The following is a 21,501-nucleotide window of genomic DNA, read 5'->3' on the forward strand; positions in this document are numbered from 1 at the left end:
TTGCTCCTGGTCTCAGAGGGAAAAGCGTCGTCTTCCAGCCTGGCCTAGGGCTTTGAACACCTTGCTTCTAGCGCAGTCTCTGCTGCCAGCAGGGCCCCACCCCCCTCACTCGTTGCTGTTGCTGTTCCGTAAACCAATATACGAGGAGATTGATTTGAAAAGGGTCTTCCTTTCCAATTCTTTTTTTGTTTGAACACTTTATTTATTTATTTATTTATTTAAAGGCAGAGATATAGAGAGAAGGATAGAGACAGACAAAGAGATCTTCCATCACTGGTTCACTCCCCAAATAGCCACATGAGTTGGGGCTGGGCCAGGCCGGAGCCAGGAGCCGGGAGCCAGGAGCTTCCTCTACATCTCCACACGGTGCAGGGGCCTAAATACTTGGACCATCTTCCACTGCTTTTGTTTTCTCTTTTTTCTCTTTTTATTCATTCATTTGAAAGGCAGAATTACAGAGAAAGACAGAGAGAAAGATGTTCCATCCACTGGTTCACTCCCCAAATGACCAGAGCTGGGCCGATCTGAGGCCAGGAGCCAGAAGCTTCATCCTGGACTGCCATGTGGGTGCAGGGGCCCAAGCACTTGGGCCATCTTCTACTGCTTTCCCAGGTCCATTAGTAGGGAGCCGGATGGAAAGTGGAGCAGCTGGGACTCGAACCAGTGCCCATATGGGATGCCGGTACTGCAAGTGACAACTTAGCCCAGTGCGCCACAGCAGCAGCCCTCTTCCACTGCTTTTCCAGGTGTATTAGCAAGGAGCTGGATTGGATGTGGAGCAGCTGGGACTCAAACTGGCACCCACATGGGATGCTGACACTGCAGGTAGAGGCTTAACCTTTTCCTTTGGTCCCATCCAATTCTTTTTTTCTTTTTTTTTTTTAAGATTATTTATTTATTTATTTATTTGAGACACAGTTACAGAGAGAGAGGAAGAGACAAAGATCTTCCATCCACTGATTCACTCCCCAGATGGCCACAGCCACTAACACTAAGCCAGGCCGAAGCCAGCAGCCAGAAGCTTCATCCAGGTTTCTTACATGAGTGGCAGGGACGCAAACACTTGGGTCATCTTCCAGTGCTTTCCCCAGGCCACTAGCAGGAAGCTGGGTGGGAAGTGGAGCAACTGGGACTCAGGGCTGTGCCCATGGTGGGATGCCGGCATTGCATGCGAAAGCTTTACCGGCTGTGCCACAGTGCCAGCCCCTCCTCTCCAATTCTTCCATCCTACACTTTGTGATTCTACTTGGATTCTTTGTTCTTAGCCGTTTCCGTTGGGCATTGGTAAGGTCATCATACAGACTGGGTAAGCACACCTAGAAATACCTGCAAGTTCTTTTTCCGTACCCATTTTGACTGCCTTTGGCTTCCACCATTCTGAATAACCTAACCGAGATGGGAATTGCAAAACCTGAAACAGGGGTGTCTTGATGGGCCCATGTTTCCTTTCCTTTGGAATTGAGCAGCCAGGAGAAGATTGGTTTGGGGACACTGCTCGTCTCCACGGAAGGTCGGGGAACCGCCGCTTCTTCCCGCCCTGCCGCCAACCATCATCATCCTCTGTGTTTCCAGACTCCCAGCGTTCTCACCTCTCTTCCTTCACCATGAAGCTGATGGACAAATTCCACTCGCCCAAAATCAAGAGAACGCCGTCCAAGAAGGGGAAGCCAGCCGAGGTGTCTGTGAAGATCCCGGAGAAGCCTGTGAACAAGGTAGGTGGACGCCGCCGGGTCGCAGGACGAGTCGGTGCTGCTTGTCCGGCAGTGGTCGCAGGCGGGGCCTGCGGTGAGAACAGTTAGGGTGCTGCGTGAGCGTCCTGTCCGTCAGTCAGGCTCAGCTGGCTGCCATTCTCCTTTACCAGCTGTGGGCGTTGAAACTGCTCGCCTGGTGCTGCCTCCCGCCCAGGGAGCCCCGCAGTGCCCTGCACACACGCACGGGGACGTTTCTGACGTCCGAAGTGTCCGTCATTCTGGCATAGGGCCCATGGGATGGAACGTGCAAACCCCTCAAAAGCCAGCCACAGGTGTCCTCAAGCACTAGTGACCTGCACAGGGCCAGTCCAGCCAATTGTTCAAGCAGCTGTTGGTTTCCCTCAACCCCTCCCTTCAGCCTAAAATGGCCATGTGAAGCTCTGTAGGAATCCAGGTTTCCTCTCTTCCAGGAGGCAGCACACAGATTTCTACCAGAGGGCTACCCTAACCCCTTGGATCTGGAGCAGCAGGCAGTAGAATTTATGTCCACCAGTGCTGTGGCTTCCAGGTCTCAGAGGCAGAAGGTCAGTGTGACATTGAGAACAACGGGGTTTGCCTTGCCTTCTACTGTAGGATCTTGGTCCATGGTTTTGGGGATGGAGAAGAAGCTATTGCAATACCATCGTGTTCAGTCGGGTGGCGACGGGGCTAACTCCTGCAGGAAAGAGCCAAGGGGCCTTGGATAAACGAGAGTCTATCCGAGCCCCCGTGGTCTTTGGAGTGAGCTCAGAACTCCGTGGCAAAAGCTTGGGATCCTTTCTGGGTTGGTTTGGGTGTGCTGCTTGGGTCCGGCGGGTTGCAGCGAAGTGGGCGAATCTCCTCTCTCAAGGGCAGCTGTTCCTCTCTTGAATCGCTGCGATGCTGAGTATTTAGAAAGGAAAAGGCTTCTGGAGCCATGGGTGCTCCCTTAGCCATCGCACGGGGCCTGTGGGCCTGGGCTGCTCAGAGCCTGTGGACCCTCTGTGGGCTGACGCCGAGTGAGCTTTTCCTTGGCTCCCGCTTACCTGATCTTTACAGCAGCCCTGACGGTGAAAACTCTGGAAAGGAAGCTGCCGAGTCTAGGGAGATAAGTCAGCATTTAGCCCAGGTCCCAGCAAAGAAGAGTTGAGGTCACAATGGGATGCAGTCTGCCGAATTCTCACGGTGCTGTGTTTCTTCTTGTGAAAGAAAGCCCGTTTATTTCTTAACGTCTCGCAAATCTGAGTATCGGCCCCAACTCATTACTACCCATGAGAACAAAACCAGACTTCGCAAAGTGAAGTAAAAACAAGCCTTGTGGACAGACCCTTAACCCCCGACGGTTGTTCAGAGCACAGTTACGGGAGCGCTGTCGGGACGGCCATCAGTTAACGCGGCTGCAGGAACACGGCCCTGTCGTTTAAGCAGAATTCTTGCATTTTGAAACGCACCTATTTTTTATTTTAATGCTGGCCAGCAGAACGTCTTAAAATTCTGGTTAGAAGTTGGGGAAATAAAGGTCTTAACTCCAAAAGCCTTTTGTTGAATCACACTTTTTCCTAACCCATCTGTCAATAAAAGGAGGCCGGAGAGCAAGCGGGAGCTATTCAGTGTTTGCCGGGTTGATCCTGCGTTCTGGGTTGGAGATAAGGGGCGAAGCAGAAGAGCAGGTCTGTGCCACATTATTCTTTTTTATTACAGAGCTTGCTCCATGGATAGCCAGCAGAACAAAGCTGTTGGTAAATGCTTACTCTCTGAACCGCCTGGTCCAGGGCAAGGTGACAACTTACACTCTCCTTGGAGTTGAACGTGAACCCTGATACAGAACTGTTCAGCCACTTGGTTCTAGGTTTTTCCCCCTCTTTATTCATTATTCCGAGAGAAGTCACGCAGGAAAATTCAGTGCTGAAGTACCCCTCACTTAGTGGGGTGCCCGCACATAAATGCCAGGGGGCGTTTGGCAGGGTGGCCAGCAGGGGGCTCCAGCAGGGGCTGTGATGTCTAGTGGGTGGGAGTCAGGGACGGCAAACATTCCGCAATACCCAGCACAACTCCCCCAACAGGAAGTATCCGCCCCCGACGTCAGTAGTTCCCGGGCTGAGAAAGCTGTCCCGTGGCAGGGGACATCCGTGGGATCCTCCCCCAAGGAAGAGTGTTCCGCCCCACTTTGGTCACAGCCCTTCAGCAAGGGTGGAAGGGCGAGGCTGTGTGCTGTCATGTGCATGGGACAATGAGTACGACCTGTTGCTTGGCGGAGGTCCCCAGACAGACCTGGGAGTAACAGGGGTCTCTGCCGCGGTTTTTATCCGGGAAACCTCACGGTGGACCTGTCATTCAGGGCTCGCGAGCTGCGTTACGTCACCGCTTGGCGAGCATTTGCACCTACGTTCTCGTTCTACCCCAGGCTGTGTGCTTGGCTTTCTCTGTTTAATTACATGGAAAACTGGAGCACAGGTAGAGCGGGCACATTCAGGCTCACTGAGGTTCTCCCAAGGCCCTGTCCTGGGCGGCTTCACGCATGCCGTCTCGTTAACCCCTCACCACGCTGTGGGGAAGCTTTGCTTATTGCCAGTCTGCAGACTCGGCTGGCCGTGGCCCCAGTTTGCCTACTCGGAGTCCATCCTCCCACTGTGCTCTGTTGTCTGTGCAGGCGGGGTCCACTCGGGTGCGGTGCTGGTCTCTCAGGTCCTTCTGCATGGATTTAACAACTCAGCAAATGTGGAGTGAAGTGACAGTCTTCCTGCAGCTTCTTAACCAGCTTGGCCACGAGCTGCAGAGGCTAACGTAGTAGAGGCAAGCCATATGCAAGGATGGTTACCGTTCGTGCTGTTAGAAACGGCCTGGGAGGGCTGGTTCTCCATCTCCGAGGGGGTCCTGGGGCTCCGAGTGGGTTCTGAAAGGATTTCCCTTTCCCCTCGGAAGATATTTTTTTCTTTTAAGATTTATTTATTTATTTGAAAGTCGGAGTTAGAGTGAGAAATCTTCCGTCCGCTGATTCACTCCCCAGTTGCTTCAACAACTGGAGCTGGGCCAGTCCGAAGCCAGGAGCCAGGAGCCTCTTCTGGGCCTCCTCCATGGGTGGCAGGGGCCCAAGGACGAGGGCCATCTTCTGCTGCTTTCCCAGGTGCATTAGCAGGGAGTGGAGCAGCCGGGACTCCAACTGGTGCCTATGTGGGATGCCTGTGATGCAGGTGACAGCTTAACGCACTAGGCCACAGCGCTGGCCCCTCCAGTCTCAGTTCTGTCGCTACGTCTGTGTTACGCTGGGCAGGTTGCTCAAGCTCCGCCACCCACCACCAAGCCACACTTTGTTCACTTGTGAGCTGATAACAGTGTCTACTTCCCGGGGTGGTAGCCATGGGTATGGAATAGGGAGCACGGTGGGTGACCTCAGCTCCCTGTGAGTGGTGGCTGTGTTCCGGCTCCTCCTTCCCTTCCACGTTCTTGTGTTCTGTGTCCGCCTTTGCTTTGCCGTCAGCAGCTGTAGTCCGTTGTCGTGGGGGTGTCTTTTCATCACGTGAGCTCCTTCTTTCCCCCACATAACCCTGTTTAATTAGACGGGCAGGTGCTGGCCATCCACTCTGCACTGAAGGAGCTGAAGTCCCCTGGTCCCCAAGCCCAGGCCTTCCCCAGGCACTGAGAGCATTGAGTGTCCAGGCTTGGGCGAACCCGGTGACGTGACTCCTCCCACCCCACGGTTTCGTGGCTGGGCAGCTCTAGCACCAAGCCCCTGCCCCGCGTCTAGCCGGCACTAGGTCAGTGCTGTGACTGCTGGCTGCATTTTGCAAGAAGCCGCAGTCTAACAGTGGAAGGGCTAGGGGCCTGCACGGCACTCAGAGACCACCAGCTGTGGGGTGGAATTTTCTGGAGGGTCACGGGTGCAGCATGACCCCCGAGTGGTTGGCTGTTTCATTAGGAGCTCAGGGTAACCCGGCTTAAGCGGCTGATGCGATTTTCCTGCACCGTGGAAGGACTCTCCACCCTGACACACCTTGCCCTTTCGAATGCCTGCCGCTCCCATCCCCTTACAAACCTGCTGACGTTTCTGTTCCCTCCCCAGGTTTCTCACAGCGTTGGCGTCATGGCCCTCCTCTTGCCAAGCTGACTGTGGCTTCAGCCGCATTCACAGCCCGCAGCACGGAGCGTCCCGATTCCTGGGGCTCCTCCGGCCATGGGCAGGGACAGAGGCGGAGGAGCCGCTCCTGGCTTCTGGAAGACAGACAGTGAATAAGCAGATAGGTGGTGAAAGGAGAAAGATAAGGCCAGGCCAGAGGGGACCCAGAGACAGAGACGAGGCAGGAGCGCCCCTCCTCCCCCAGGGAATCCCTCTCCATGGTGCATAGGCTGCCTCGGGGGAGCGGCCACAGGGATAGGCCAGGTCTTGGAGAGTGGCTGACCATGGTTGATCACATTCCTGTATACACTTTCTTTTGATTCTCCTGTGGAATAAAAACCTCCACTATTGTAAATTTTTTTAAATTTAAAATGACATTCCCCATCATTTTAGAAGAAAAGAGCTATTGTTCATAATCACTTTTTATTAGAATCACATCATTTTTTGTGTATTCCTAGATTATATGTAACTTTGTCTTGAAGTCATCTTCTGGCCCTCCGTTGTTTTGATTTAGCCTCTCTGAACTTCAGAGAGCCCACCAGTGGCAGTTCTCACACACACATGTGCACACACACACCTCTTTAATTCACACAACACCTGCAGTTGATCCTGTTTGAGTCGGCTGTCCATCTTTGGGTTTATTCCATAGATTTCACTTTTTTTTTTTTTTTAAGATTTATTTATTTATTTATTTGAAAGGTAGAGTTACACACACACACACACACAGGTCTTCCATCCACTGGTTCACTCCCCAGTTGGCTGCATTGGCCAGAGCTGAGCCAATCCAAAGCCAGGAGCCAGGAGCTTCTTCCGGGTCTCCCACGTGGGTGCAGGGGCCCAAGGACTTGGGCCATCTTTTACTGCTTTCCCATGCCACAGCAGAGAGCTGGATAGGAAGTGGAGCAACCGGGACTTGAACCAGCACCCATATGGGATGCTGGTGCTTCAGGCGGCAGCTTAACATACTTCCCCAAAGTGCTGGCCCCGCCCATAGATGTCTCTTGCTTTACCTTCTCCCCCTGCCTGCCAGCTGGGACCTGGGTCTCTGAAATTAGGAGCAGCAGAGGGGGCGGTTGGAAGAGGGAATAAAGAGGGTGTGGACACCTGCTGGCTGGGGCCCAAGATCTCCACGCTGAGAAAGAAGAGCCTGGGCGGTGGTGTAGAAGCTGGCAGGTGCAGGGTCCCTGTCCTCTCTTCCTCCTGGGTGGGTTTTCCTCAAAGCAGAGCCCCCAGTGCTGTGGGCATCGCTGCCTGAGCGGAAACGGGACTGTTGCCACCTGCTGCGCGTCCTCACCCGTTCTCCCCGAGCATCCCGCCCCTCTTACCAGGGCACTTCCAGATCCTTTGGGTGTAGCTCATCATTTCACCCAGGGAGCTGCCGCGCCGGGCTGGCCGTGTGGGAGTCGAAGGCGTCTTGGGGCCCTGGGTCTGCACCCTCACGCCCTGTGCAGCCGTCGCAGCCCCTCAGAGCTTTGAGAGAAAGGCCTGAGCTTCTGGAGACGTCTGCCCAGCTGTGGCCGAGACGCGGCCTGTGTCCCTCCACGTCATCAGCTGATCAGTCCTCCGCGCACTTCACGGGGTTAGCAGTGCTGCCTCGGTGTGGGCTAGGAAGAGGAGTGGTTGTCAGGATCTCGGGGCCTGGGAAGGGAATCCAGGAATTTCTAAACACCCCTTTAGGCCCTCAGCCTTCGAGACTAGCCTGTCTCCCGACGGTGGTCCTTAGACAAACAATTGGGCTTGGTTCCGGTTCCGGCAGCAAGAACCTTTTCTGCTTGCATCAGTCTCAAGCTAGCTCACAGGAAACTGTATTTTGTTTTTTAAAAGTAGCTCTCTTTAATTTCTCTCCTCCCTCCTATGCTCAACGCTCCCTTGCAGAATCTGAGCTGGCTGGAGGAGAAGGAGAAGGAGGTTGTCAGTGCCTTGCGCTACTTTAAGACCATTGTGGACAAAATGGCCATTGACAAGAAGGTGCTGGAGATGCTTCCGGGGTCGGCCAGCAAGGTGCTGGAGGCCATCCTACCCCTGGTGCAGAGCGACCCGCGCATTCAGCACAGGTGAGTTACTAGGTCCTGGCTGGGTGAGAGCAGGGGAAAGCCTGGCGCCTCCTGTTCCGGGGGCACTAGGAGCTCCGCAGCTGCCCCTCGATGCCAGCCCAAGCGGAGGTCGTCGTGACTCCCAACCTGACGCTGAGGTGGGGCGCTGCGGTCCTCACACGTTCTCCCGGTACCCTTAGTCACTACCACGTCACCGCTGGGTACCACGCCATCAGTCCCCCAGAGCTCTCAGCTGCCAGGTGGTCAGGCCAGAAGAAGCAGAGAGGAAGCCTGCTGGAGCACGGGATGGGGAAAGACAGCCGTGCCACGCCAGGACCTCCGGAACGGTGAAGCAGGCAGTGCAGGGCGGGGAGCGGGAGTCGGGCTTTGTCCTGGAAGCTCTCACTGGGTGATGCTCTCACTGCTGGCGTGCGAGCAGCGTGCCCCGTTTGTTATTAAGTGTGAGAAGAAAAACAGCATGGAACAGACTCTTAGATGAAAGCCTGGCGGGAACATGGTATTTGAGAGGCTGGCAGGTCGTGTTTGTCTTCCACGGTACCTGTTCAGGATAAATGCATCTGTTTCGATCCCCTGAGACGGCCTAACGTTTGTTTAGCCTGTGAGGCCGAGCTTCTATGAAGGGCTTTCAGAACTGGGCAGTGAGGTCCGTCGCTGTCCTAGGAGCTCAGGCAAGCTGTGCTCTACTTCTGCGAAGCTCTCTGCCCCCGGGGCGTGCGCCCTGGCGTTTCAGCTGAGCCCCGGCGATGGGCCAGAAGCTCACTGGCACTGACCGGTGGTGGGCAGAGCACTGGCGTGGCCCAGTCCTGCAGTCTTCCCTCCTAGAAGACCTCAGCGCTGCTCTCTGTGGAGCAGACATGACCGGCGTGCCACAGTCAGGTGCGGGAGTGGATTTTTTTTTTTTTTTTTTTGATAAAATGTTCCCATGTACCTATTCTCTCTCTCTCTCTCTCTCTCTTTTTTTTAAAAAAAGATTTATTTATTTATTTTATTTGAGAGGCAGAGGCTGAGAGAGAGAGAATCTTTCATCCGCTGGTTCACCCCCCAGATGGCCACAATGACCAGAGCTGTGCCAATCCAAAGCCAGGAGCCAGGAGCTTTTTCCAGGCCAGGTCTCCCACGTGGGGGCAGGGACTTGGGCCATATTCTGCTGCTTTCCCAGGCCATAGCAGAGAACTGGATGGGAAGTGGAGCAGCCGGGACTTGAAGCGGCACCCATATGGGATGCCGGCGCTGCAGGCTGCGGCTTCACCCGCTGTGCCACAGCGCTGGCCCCTTTGTACCTGTTCTCGTGTGATGGAGACAACCATAGAGAGGTAAAAGCTCCTTGAGAAAATAAGCTCCCCCACCATGTGATAGAGGCTGATGTAGCAGCATCGAGTGAACTTGAAGAAGGGAAGGTGGCCAGCGAGTTTTGAGTGGCCCGGCTGTACTTCCTGGAGTAGGAGTTACGGAAGCCTGGAGCTGAGGGAAAGTGGGGAGTGGGTTGGCAGCGGGGCCGGGGAGGAAGGGAAGCAAAGGATTTGAGGCCCCTGGTGTGTTCTCAAGGGGGGAGAGTGCAGAGCCCTGTGTGCAGAGTGTGTGTGTGGCTGCCCCAGGGCGCTGGGAAAGGGTGGTGGTGGGAGGTCGGGTCACCTGTCCGCCCCAGTCGCTTTGGGACAGTCCAGGGTGGAGTCACCTTGGCTAACTGCTGTGGCTGGCGGTGCGTTGCCCCCAGAGCCATTGCTTGCTGGAGTGTCAGCCGCGGGACGACGGCTGGGGAAGGTGTTCTTACAGTTGACAAAGTATTTGTGATCTGTAACCATCTCCTGGAGGAGAAAGGGAGGTTCCGGGGCGGCCGTGGGGACAGTCTAGCTGAGACCTTCGAAGGCGTTCCTTCTGAGATTCTGTTAGGGCAGTGGCGACGGTTGTGCCTGTCCCTGCAGCACTGGAAGTCCGTCCTGGGGCTCCTCCTAGACCCTTTCTGTGGCTTCCTGCCTCCCGCCCTGCATCGTTTGAGCTGGCCGGGGTTCTCCCTCTTCTGCCATCTGGGGCCTCGTGGGGAGGCTCCTGGCCACCCTCCCCTAGGTCCCTAGGTCACTCTGGGACTGGCCTCAAACACGGGCGCTGCACGGTCTTCACCCAGGGGCAGGGGCCTTTGCTCTGCTAGAATAAGGCACCACCTGGGCCCAGCCCCCACCTCTCCTCCCTTTCCTGCGTCTCGGTCCCTTGACCCAAAGATTTGCTTCCAAGCTCGTAGTGTGAGGAGTGGGCACAGCTGCCTCGAGGGGACGTCCGGATCCAAGGCAGGTGGAAGTGAAGCATTAAATAGCAAAACCATCGGCCGGCGCCGCGGCTCACTAGGCTAATCCTCCGCCTGCGGCGCCGGCACCCCGGTTCTAGTCCCGGTTGGGGTGCCGGATTCTATCCCGGTTGCCCCTCTTCCAGGCCAGCTCTCTGCTATGGCCCGGGAGGGCAGTGGAGGATGGCCCAAGTCCTTGGGCCCTGCACCCGCATGGGAGACCAGGAGAAGCAGCTGGCTCCTGGCTTCGGATCAGTGCAGTGCGCAGGCCACAGTGGCCATTGAGGGGTGAACCAATGGAAAAGGAAGACCTTTCTCTCTGTCTCTCTCTCTTCTCACTGTCCACTTTGCCTGTCAAAAAATTAAAAAAAAAAAAAAAATAACAAAACCATCACCACCCCAGTATCCGCGTGATTGTCGCCAGTACTTTAGCAGTGTGACCCTGTGGAAGCCCCTACGCTGGGCACAGCCCTCTGGCAGCAGGCGGTTGAAGGAGGCCTCCCCAGGAAGCAGAGTGCGTCCTACTGTGAGCACCGTGCCTGCAGCCCACCCTCTCGCTCCCGCAGCTGATCCCTGGCTGCCTGGGGCCCCTGTGCCAGCGTCCCTCGTGCCCAGTGGCAGTTCTGGAGTTGGGTGTCCTGGCTGCTCTCCGGTTGGAACACGCCTGCAGGAGAATGCATCGACTGGAGAGAGGAGAGCCCTTGGTAACCCTGCTCCCTCCTCACCTGATTCTGAAGGGCGGCTCGCTGGGGCCCGTTGGGTTCAGGTGTCTCTCTCACAGGGCTCCATGTTGAGAGCGCATTTCGATTGTGTCTTACAATGTCAGGCAGCTTCCTGCAGGTCCTCCGCGTCCTCCTGCCTGTTTTTTTTTTTTTTCTCTCCCTGGGAGTGGACGAGGCAGCAACACAGATTTTCTTTTTGCTTTTCCTCTGTGACAGAACTCTTTTGAAATAGAAAACTAATTATTTCCAAAACTCCTAAGGAAAGTTACCCTTATTTGTTTAAATATACGTAGCAGGAATAGAGAGTTTTCATTTTGGCTGCCACCCGAGGCACCCCCACGCACTCGGCTTCTGTTCTGTGCTGTTGGGCCGGAAGCCAACCCCTTGCCCCCAGCACACACGCACACACCTGCCCGCATCCCCTCCACCGTTGGAATCGCCCTGCCCCTGCCTGCCCGCTCTCGAAACAGTCGTCATGAATGCGTCTCCCTGACACCGCGGCTGCGGTGAAGCCGAACCTGTGCTAAGAGCAGTTCCCACGAAGCACCGATCTGTTTTGAGCTTGGGCCGCTCCTCTAAAGGATCCTGCCTGGTAAAGCCCACAGACTCACTGGCTTCCTGTGATGCGTCCAAAGTGCATTTTAGTCGAAGTAAGAGGCATGTAACGTCTGACCTAGTCCAGTGACTAACCCATTGGAGGAGGGGAAGATGGAACATTCCTTGAGAAATGTTGTCAGAATCTTGGGGAGGGATGTGAAGTTTGGAAAGCCTTATTAACTACTGTGATGGAATTTTTATATAAACATTTTAACAGATCAAAATATAAAGTTCCACAATGTCTTCATTGGATGCAAAGAGAAAAGGTTGGGAAGAGAAGTTTTATTTATTAAAAGGAGATGTGGTTTTACAAAATCAAAGACTGAGAAACTGCTTCTGTGCCCAGTGGATACCTTTTTTTTTTTTTTAAAGATTTATTTTATTTATTTGAAAGGCAGAGTTGCAGAGAGGGCTCTTCCATCTGCTGGTTCACTCCCCCAGATGGCCACAACAACCAGCTGGGCCAGGCTGAAGCCAGGAGCCAGGAGCTTCTTCCGGGTCTCCCACGTGGGTGCAGGGGCCCAGGGAGCCATCCTGCACTGCTCTCCCAGGCTATAGCAGGGAGCTGGGTAGGAAGTGGGGCAGCTGGAACTTGAATCGAGCCCATATGGGATGCTGGCACTGCAGGGGGCAGCTTAACCCCCTATGCCACAATGCTGGCCCCTCGGCGGATATCTTAAAGTGATGGTCATGCTTAGTTTTCTGAGCGTGTGTGTTTTGTTTTTGTTTTTGTTTCAAAAAATAAAAAAACCTTCTCTTCCTTCTAGCTCAGCCCTCTCCTCCTGCTATAGCCGAGTATACCAAAGTCTCGCCAACCTCATTCGCTGGTCTGACCAAGTGATGCTGGAAGGCGTGAACTCAGAAGATAAAGAGATGGTGACGACCGTGAAGGGGGTCATCAAGGCTGTGCTGGACGGAGTGAAGGTACGGGGCGTGGGTTCCGGCAGTCCTGGTCAGGGACTCAGGGCAGCTGCCTGCCAGACGCTGATCACTCAAGAACTCATTCATGAACGCGATCCATGCAGTGAGCGTCCTGCCACGTCTCTACCCGGCAGCCACTTGCCTCTCTCAGGACTGGTACCCGTGGCGCTCAGCCTCTGCAGTGCTTGCCCAGAGTCAGAGGAGCAGAGCCGTCAGCCCCACTGAGCGAGTCCTCCCATGGCCCAGCTCCGACTAGCCAGACAAACAGGAGTGCAGATGGCTCTTGCTGGACTGCTAACGAAGCTCCCAGCTGTCAGCTGCTGCCTTTGCATGTTCTGAAAACTTCCAGGGTTCCTGTAGAAGAGCAGGGTTGAGACGAGTAAGAAATGAAACTGTCTGTGTTCACTTGCTGTCTGTGATCTGGTCTGCATCTTTGCTCTCCAGGCAAGTCAGAGACACAAATTAGGAAATTAGGACTCATAGTTAAGGTGGGAAACAAAGACCACGGGTGGTCTGGAACAGACCCTGGCTGAGAAGGTAAGTCCTGGGGGATGAGGAGCAGACAGGCTCTGGCACACAAACCAGGTGAGACCCTGTCAGGATGTAGGGCTGTGGGCTGCGGAAATGCTTCATGTAGTGGAAAGGGGGCTAGCCCTGGAGCCTGGCTCGGTCAGAACCCCAAGTTCACCATTTGAACTTGAACAGTTCACTCGGTGCTGTGTGCCTGAGTCGACTGTAGAACTGATGCAGTGACAGCACCTGCGTGGCAGGGTTGTAGGAAGATAACCTTCTTGGCCCAAGGCCGACACACCCTGAGTTTCCCGGCCTTAACTGCTGTTTGTTATTAATTGTGTGGTGCTGGACGCATGCTTTGTAAACACATCTGTTGGCCCAAAGAAACCATATCCTACTCCTTTACGACCCTTCAACCCAAAATGATAGCTGAAGTACTTATCCCAGGCTGAAGTTCCTTCCAATCCATCAGCTCTCAGACTCCTAGAAACGGCCTCAGAAGCTGTGCAGAGTAGAATAAGACCCCAAAGGTTTAAATGGCCAAGAGAGGACTACGCAAGCCTTGCTTTGCGTCACAGAGTGCTCAGGAATGAGCGCCATTAGCTAGAGTCTTGGCCCCACATCCAGCGCCAGTGCAGTGGGAACTGATGGCTCTGCTGGGGACATGAGGTCATTTAGAGGGAGGCTGACCGGACGACGACATTAGTCCCCTCTGATAGCTCCCACGTTCTCATTCCAAGTTACTCAGTCCTCTGTTATCAGTTTTGGCTGTCATGTTGGCCAGTGAGACTCACGGGTGTGGGTGGCTGTTGTAATAAGACCCCGGGTCTCTTTCCAGAATTTGGAATGCAGTCACACGCATCCTCGCATTCAGCCCTCGGTAGCTCCTTGAGGTCAGCGGGGCTGAGCGTGACCTGGGTCACACTCCGTCAGCACAGTCGCGTGGTTCTGGCTCACCTACCCTTGCTATTCCTGGCTGGGCTTCTGGAAATGCTATTATTGAAAATTATTTTTTGGGTGACATCATTAAAGTTTCTGTCTACCAAACTGATTCTGGTGAGATACTCAAAACAAGTTAGAATGGCCAAAGCGGAGGAGACTGTGTTTCCGTGCGTAAAACCCTGTGATGCCCCCAGGTAGGTTTCCTTCATACGATCTCTAAAGTGCCACTGACTCCATTGAAAGGCATGCCTGAAAGAAAGATGTGTCTGGTGGCAGAGAGAGAGAGAGACAGAGAGACGGAAACTACTTGAACCAGAAAAGGCGTCGGCATCTCTCGTTGAGGGACACCATGCGTCCAGTCTGCCTTGGTTTGTTCAGAAAGTGTTCGTGAGCGCCCCCTCTGTGCCGGGCCTCGTGTCGGGATGAGTGGGCCGCTCGTGAGCGCCCCCTCTGTGCCGGGCCTCGTGTCCGGGTGAGCGGGCCGCTCGTGAGCACCCCCTCTGTGCTGAGCCTCGTGTCGGGGTGAGCGGGCCGCTCGTGAGCGCCCCCTCTGTGCCGGGCCTCGTGTCGGGGTGAGCGGGCCGCTCGTGAGCGCCCCCTCTGTGCCGAGCAGTATGTTGGGGTGAGTGGGCCACTCGTGAGCGCCCCCTCTGTGCCGAGCCTCGTGTCGAGGTGAGCAGGCCGCTCATGAGCGCCCCCTCTGTGCCGAGCAGTATGTTGGGGTGAGTGGGCCACTCGTGAGCGCCCCCTCTGTGCCGAGCCTCGTGTCGGGGTGAGCGGGCCGCTCGTGAGCGCCCCCTCTGTGCCGAGCAGTATGTTGGGGTGAGTGGGCCACTCGTGAGCGCCCCCTCTGTGCCGAGCCTCGTGTCGGGGTGAGTGGGCCACTCGTGAGCGCCCCCTCTGTGCCGAGCCTCGTGTCGGGGTGAGTGGGCCACTCGTGAGTGCCCCCTCTGTGCCGAGCAGTATGTTGGGGTGAGTGGGCCACTCGTGAGCGCCCCCTCTGTGCCGAGCCTCGTGTCGGGGTGAGCAGGCCGCTCATGAGCGCCCCCTCTGTGCCGAGCAGTATGTTGGGGTGAGTGGGCCACTCGTGAGCGCCCCCTCTGTGCCAAGCCTCGTGTCGGGGTGAGTGGGCCGCTCGTGAGCGCCCCCTCTGTGCCGGGCCTCGTGTCGGGGTGAGCGGGCTGCTCGTGAGCGCCCCCTCTGTGCCGAGCAGCGTGTCGGGGTGAGCGGGCAGCTCGTGAGCGCCCCCTCTGTGCCGAGCAGTATGTTGGGGTGAGTGGGCCACTCGTGAGCGCCCCCTCTGTGCCGAGCCTCGTGTCGGGGTGAGCGGGCTGCTCGTGAGCGCCCCCTCTGTGCCGAGCCTCGTGTCGGGGTGAGCGGGCTGCTCGTGAGTGCCCCCTCTGTGCCGAGCAGCATGTCGGGGTGAGCGGGCTGCTCGTGAGCGCCCCCTCTGTGCCGAGCCTCGTGTCGGGGTGAGCGGGCCGCTCATGAGCGCCCCCTCTGTGCCAAGCAGCATGTCGGGGTGAGCGGGCCACTTGTGAGCTTGCAGCTCAGAGAGGAGGGGCCTCAAAGCAAACACAGCAACAATGCAGTTGAGCGCTGCAAAGGAAATGTGGCGCCAGGTTTTTGAGCGCGTCCAGAGAGCCTGCCTGTTCCAGGGTGGCCAGAGACACTTCCCCAAGGAAGAGCCAGGCAGGAAGTGGGCTGTGCTATCAATGGCGTCGATCGATGCTGCCGTGTGCTGTTAAGGTCTAATAGTGACGGCTGACACTCACTGGGTGGTTTCTACGCATCACTCCCACTTCGGGCCCCTGGAGCCGTGCTCACAACAACCCTGCAGGGGAGGCTTGATCACTCTTCACAGGCATGGAAACTGAGGCACAGGTAGACCAGTCGTCAGACCCAGGAAGGTGATTTGCACACAGCTCTGCTGGGCACCTCGGCCCTGTGCACTGATGTCACGCACACACCCCCACCTCCCACGAGGAGTGTGGTTCTCGGGTCAGCCCAGCTGGTTCTCTGGCTTCCAGCCTCCCTCACCGTCCCCGTCCGCCCTGGGATACCTTATAAGCCCATGTCCTGGGGAGAGAGAGCCGCCCTTGGCTGGGAGGGACGGGCTGTGCGGAGCAGAAGTGCGCCCACGGGGATGTTGTCATCTCTCTTGGAGGAGACGAGTTGGCACGTTCCTTTAGGCTGACTCACCATCTCAAGCAGCTCATTCAGTTGTTACTGGTTTCTCTTCTTTTTTTTTTTTTTTTTTTAAGAAGGATTGAAAAAAAGTGTTTTAAAACAGGATTACTTTGGTTTTCTCCCTCGTTGGTGGTATTACTCATTTAAACGCCCCTGTAAGCAGTGTCACCGTGGACAAGCTACTTCTCTGAGTCTCGAGGTTTGAAAATGTTGACCCTGAATATTTGAGGACGGGTTAAGTATGATAGTTTATATATATATAATACCTGGAAACGCCTGGGCCAGCGTGGCTGCTGTGGAAGTGTTAACTCCAGGACAGCTCACAGCGGCCAGTCCTTGACGGTGATTATGGCTCTTCTCCAGGGAATCTGACTCAGGTCAGATCTGTAACCTGGCTGCTTCTCCACCGTGAGTCTCTGGCTCAGAGATGACAGGGACCCTCATAGGACCGAAGTCTGAGGGCTGGAAAGGCCCTCACCGCTTGTTTCTCTAGGAGCTACACCTAGCCCGGACCTGGCTGTTGGGAGCCCAGCCACACAAGGGCCCAGTTTGTCCTTTTAAAACCAGCACCCCACTTCTTCCCTCACTCCTAGTTGGATTTCAGTGTCTCTTGTCTCAGATAACTCCCTGTGCTCGGGCTGCGCTTGGCCTTCTGGGAGTGTCAAAGCTTCCTTGCACATCTCCCATATTCAGCCGAGCCTCTTCCCCCAATCCATCTACATGTGCGCGCGCACACACACACACACACCCCAGTTTTTTTGGTAATTAAGGGAAAAGGCCTGGAACAGTTAAGAAGCCCACGCACCCTATCGAAGTACCTGGGTTAAAGCCCAGATCTGGTTCCTGACTCCAACTTCCTGCCAGTGCAGACCCTGGGAGGCAGCAAGTGACGGCTCAAGTAGTTTATTTTGCGAGGCAGACAGACAGACAGACGAGCTCTCATCCACTGGCTTACTCCCCAAATGCCCACACTGGCCAGGGCCAAAGCTAGGAATGACATCTAGGTCACCCATGTGGGTGGCAGGAACCCAATTAACTGAACATTATCGCTGCATCCCAGGGTCTGCACTCACAGGAAGCTGGAGTCAGGAGCCAGAACCAACCCAGGGCCTCCAGTGTGGGTGCAGGTGTCCTAACCACCGACCTAAACCCCTCTCCCCAACAAGAGATCCCTTTACGTCTCTATTAAAACAAGTCCTGGGCCGGCGCCGCGGCTCACTAGGCTAATCCTCCGCCTTGCGGCGCCGGCACACCGGGTTCTAGTCCCGGTTGGGGCACCGATCCTGTCCCGGTTGCCCCTCTTCCAGGCCAGCTCTCTGCTGTGGCCCGGGAGTGCAGTGGAGGATGGCCCAAGTGCTTGGGCCCTGCACCCCATGGGAGACCAGGAGAAGCACCTGGCTCCTGCCATCGGAACAGCGTGGTGTGCCGGCCGCAGCGCGCCTACCGCAGCGGCCATTGGAGGGTGAACCAACGGCAAAAAGGAAGACCTTTCTCTCTGTCTCTCTCTCACTGTCCACTCTGCCTGTCAAAAAAAAAAAAAAAAAAACAAGTCCTGGTGGGGTTGGACACCCTTGAGATTTCATTATGCAGTTTCAGTTACAGGGACCCCCCCGCCCCCGCGCCATGTGTTTGTTGGCTTATATTCTGTGAGTTTGGTGAGCGGACTGTATCCGGGGCATCTGTGGAACTTGTCAGGAGGACTAACGGATAGAGGGGTTATGTCAGGTCCATGACACATGCTTCCCTGGGCTCTGGGACCTGCACCCCGGACACTCAGAGCCAGAGAGGGCGTGAGCGGCCGTGGAAGGCTGCGGGCTGAGGCGGCTGGGCTCGTCAGGGCGACGCGGTTCCCCTTAGTGAACCTGCGGGCCAGCTCCCGTGCTGCTGTGTCCTTGGGACCTCACGGTGCACATCTTAGAAAGCTGACGCTGCCCACGGACACGGCGCGGGGCGCACTTCCCGGCAGGGCGTGGCTTCTCTCCCAGGCACAGGGCTGCAGCGCAGCACCGAGGACAAAGCGTCCAGAGGGACAGCACAGCGATGCTTTGACGGGACGGCGAAGCCCTTCTGTCACTAGTGTTTCAGGATCTGGAAGGTGAATATGGACAGAAAGCTCATCCATTCTTAAAGGTACCTTTCCAGATACCATTTTTGACATTTGAAAGCTCATTTTCAGCATTCCAGGAGCTGGTCTAGTTGACAGTCGCTGGCTGTGGACACAGTCTAGAGCAGCTTTTCAGACTCTAACCAGTTCCTCGAGACAGTGAGAAAGCTCTGGCATCTCAGAAACAGCGACGTTACAGATGGTCCCTGCCAGTGAGCACAGGAGCCAGCATGTGCACGTTTCCAGGGCTCGCCTCCATCTGTGGTCGTTAGGGCGAGTTGAGACGAAAGGCCTTCTGTCTCCGCGGGCTCCAGCCAGCAGGCCGGTGCAAGAGAGGTTCTCGGAACTCAGGGGCACGCGTGCACAGGTGCGCCTGTCGGTCCAGGACTCTTCTGCCATCATTCAGCTGCCTCGCCAGGAAGGTGACAGGCTAGTTATAACAGCTCACGAATCAGTGGAGAATTGGTCGAGCTGTCCCCACGTCAGAGGTGCGAGTGTGCGGACTTCTCTGTTCTTTCACCCCGTTTGTAAAGAAGAGTGAAGCTTGAAAGTGGGCTTCCACCTCAGAGGCCGTGGTGCTTCCAGGACGAGCTGCCTCTCCCTGCTTCGTCCAGGCGATGGGGGGCAGGGGAGCCCTCTGCTCTGACCGCTGTCTGCTCTGGTTACGTCTCTCATCCCTCCACCTTGTCCTGTCTGTAACCAACAACCAGGTAGCCATTCCTTTCATATGAAATTCTAGGTGTTTATTTATCTTTATTTAAAAGAGATAGAGACAGACCTCCCATCTGCTACTCCACTCCACACATACCCGCCAAAGCATGGGCTGGTCCAGGCAGGAGCCAGGCTCCATCCAGAGCTCCCACAAGAGTGGCAGGAACCCACCATCTGGGCCGTCACCTGCTGTCTCCCAGACACGTTAGCAGGAAGCTGGATCAGAATCACAGAGCAGCCTGGGACCGAGTCCCAGGCACTGAATGTGGGAAAACGGGCACCGGACACAGCAGCTTAACCTGCTGCGCCGCAACAGCTGCCCCTTACTTTGGGACGGGGGGGGGGGGGGGTTTGCTTAATTATTTCAGAAATAATGTACACTTAAAAATTTAGAAAATGCAAAGAAAAAAGCAAGAGGAGGGGTATTTCACAGCCTTCTGTTGTTTTTTATACTCTCAATTTGGTTTTCTTTCCAAAGCATACATTCTACTGTGTATAATGTACCCATATAGGGTGCCGGTGTGCAGGCAGCAGCTTCGTCCACTCTGTCACAGCTCCGTCCCTGTGGCTTTGTTTTGAATAGCAATATGATGATCTACTGTTTGCATGTCATGGCTTAAGTAATCAGTACCCATTATAGAATATTCCATTTTGGGATATTGAATAGTCTAATCTCGTTTGCATTTGCTGTGATGGCTATCCTTTGTGGCTTAAATTTTTAAAATTTGTCTTTCAAAGATTTATTTATTTATCTGAAAGAGTTATATAGAAAGAGACAGAGATCTTCCATGCACTGGCTCACTCCCCAGATGGCCAAATGGCTGGGACTGGGCCAGGCTGAAGCCAGGAGCCAGGAGCTTCTTCCAGGTCTCCCACCTGGGGGCAGAAGCCCAAGCACTTGGACCATCCTCCACTGCTTTCCCAGGCACATTAGCAGGGAGCTGGATCAGAAGCGGAGCAGCTGGGACTCAAACTGGCACCCATATGGGATGCCAGTGCTGCATAGAGCAGCTTAACCCACTGTGCCACGGCGCTGGCCACATAATTTTTTTTTAATTTTTATTTATTTGTTTGAGAGGCAGAGAGCCAAACAGAGGGAGGGTTTTCATCTGTTGGTTCGCACGCTGGTGCCCACAGCAGCTAGGACCGGACTGAGCTGGAGCTGGAAGCTGAGAACCCAGTCCAGGTCTCCTACACGAGTGGCAGGAACCAAGTTACAGGAGTCACCACTCTGCCTCCCAGGGTCTGCACCGGCAGGAAGCTGTGGTCAGGAGCCGGAGCTGGGGATCACACCCAGGCACCCTGGTAAAAACCCACTCTCCTGGGGCTTAATTTTTGTACACATCTTGGGCACAGTGCTTACAGTGCAGACGCTTAGACGTGCGCTGCTGTCATCCCTTGGAAGGGCTGTGCACAGCGATCCTCCACCTCCAGTCTGGGGTTCTGTTTATTACCGTGAAAGCCAGAGAGTCTGTTAGGGGTTGACCAAATGTGCTTTCATCTGTGGGTTTTTCTTTCAGTGTGCTTGTTTTTTCCAGTTTTTTAAAGAACCCTTTAAAAGGATTTGGGAAAGATTTTTTATTTAAAGATTCATTTATTTATTTAAAAGACAGAGAGGCAGAGAGAGAGAGAGAGAGGTCTTCCATCCACTGGTTCACTCCCCAGAAGGCCGCAATGGCTGGAGCTATACCGATCCAAAGCCAGGAGCCAGGAGCTTCTTCCAGGTCTCCCATCTGGTGCAGGGGCCCAAGGACTTGGGTCATCTTCCGCTGTTTTCCCAGACCATGGCAGAGAGCTGGATCGGAAGTGGAGCAGCTGGGACTCGAACCAGCGCCCATATGAGATGTCAGCACTGCAGGTGGTGGCTTTACCAGCTATCCCACAGCGCCAGCCCCTTGGGAAGGATATTAATGCTTCACCTCACTTGCTGGTAGGCTGCAGTTCTTGTGTGTAGTGTTTCTTGTGGCTTCTGGTTAGGGAGACATCACTGTTACCCACTTGCCCTATAACCTCAGACACAGATGTTCATGCTGAACGCCCGAAGCCCCTGCAGCACAAGTAGGCCCAGCCTATATGTGCATTAGCAAGCAAGCAGCTAAGGAAGTGGTGGTGCACCCCCCCCAGGGCACACCCAGTGGGGAGGAGGTGGTGGTGCATCCACACTCAGTGGGGAGGAGGAGGTGGTGCACCCCCCCAGGGCACAGTCAGTGGGGAGGAGGTGGTGGTGCACCCCCCAGGGCACACTCAGTGGGGAGGAGGTGGTGGTGCACCCGTCCAGGGCACACCCAGTGGGGAGGAGTTGGTGGTGCACCCGTCCAGGGCACACTCAGTGGGGAGGAGGTGGTGGTGCACCCCCCCAGGGCACACTCAGTGGGGAGGAGGTGGTGGTGCCCCGTCCAGGGCACACCCAGCAGTGGGGAGGAGGTGGTGGTGCCCCATCCAGGGCACACTCAGTGGGGAGGAGGAGGTGGTGCACCCCCCAGGGCACACTCAGTGGGGAGGAGGTGGTGGTGCACCCCCCAGGGCACACTCAGTGGGGAGGAGGTGGTGGTGCCCCATCCAGGGCACACTCAGTGGGGAGGAGGTGGTGGTGCACCCCCCCAGGGCACACTCAGTGGGGAGGAGGTGGTGGTGCCCCGTCCAGGG

The 21,501-nt window shown here is 55.6% G+C and overlaps 1 protein-coding gene across 4 annotated transcripts in view; it reads left to right on the top strand.

Moving 5' to 3' along the window:
- Positions 1 to 21,501, top strand: part of RAPGEF1 (Rap guanine nucleotide exchange factor 1) — a 142,588-nt gene that overhangs the window by 76,982 nt on the left and 44,105 nt on the right. For 3 of the 4 annotated variants that reach the window (XM_062207333.1, XM_062207331.1, XM_062207330.1), the window contains exons 2-5: positions 1,573 to 1,712; positions 2,162 to 2,275; positions 7,699 to 7,877; positions 12,242 to 12,398. In XM_062207333.1, coding sequence (XP_062063317.1) covers positions 1,573 to 1,712; positions 2,162 to 2,275; positions 7,699 to 7,877; positions 12,242 to 12,398 — 590 coding nt within the window. The remainder of the gene's footprint in view (positions 1 to 1,572; positions 1,713 to 2,161; positions 2,276 to 7,698; positions 7,878 to 12,241; positions 12,399 to 21,501) is intronic. The other variant, XM_062207332.1, reaches the window with a different exon arrangement.

This window comes from Lepus europaeus, chromosome 12 (assembly GCF_033115175.1).
Source record: "Lepus europaeus isolate LE1 chromosome 12, mLepTim1.pri, whole genome shotgun sequence".
In the NCBI taxonomy this organism is placed as follows: Eukaryota; Metazoa; Chordata; class Mammalia; order Lagomorpha; family Leporidae; genus Lepus; species Lepus europaeus.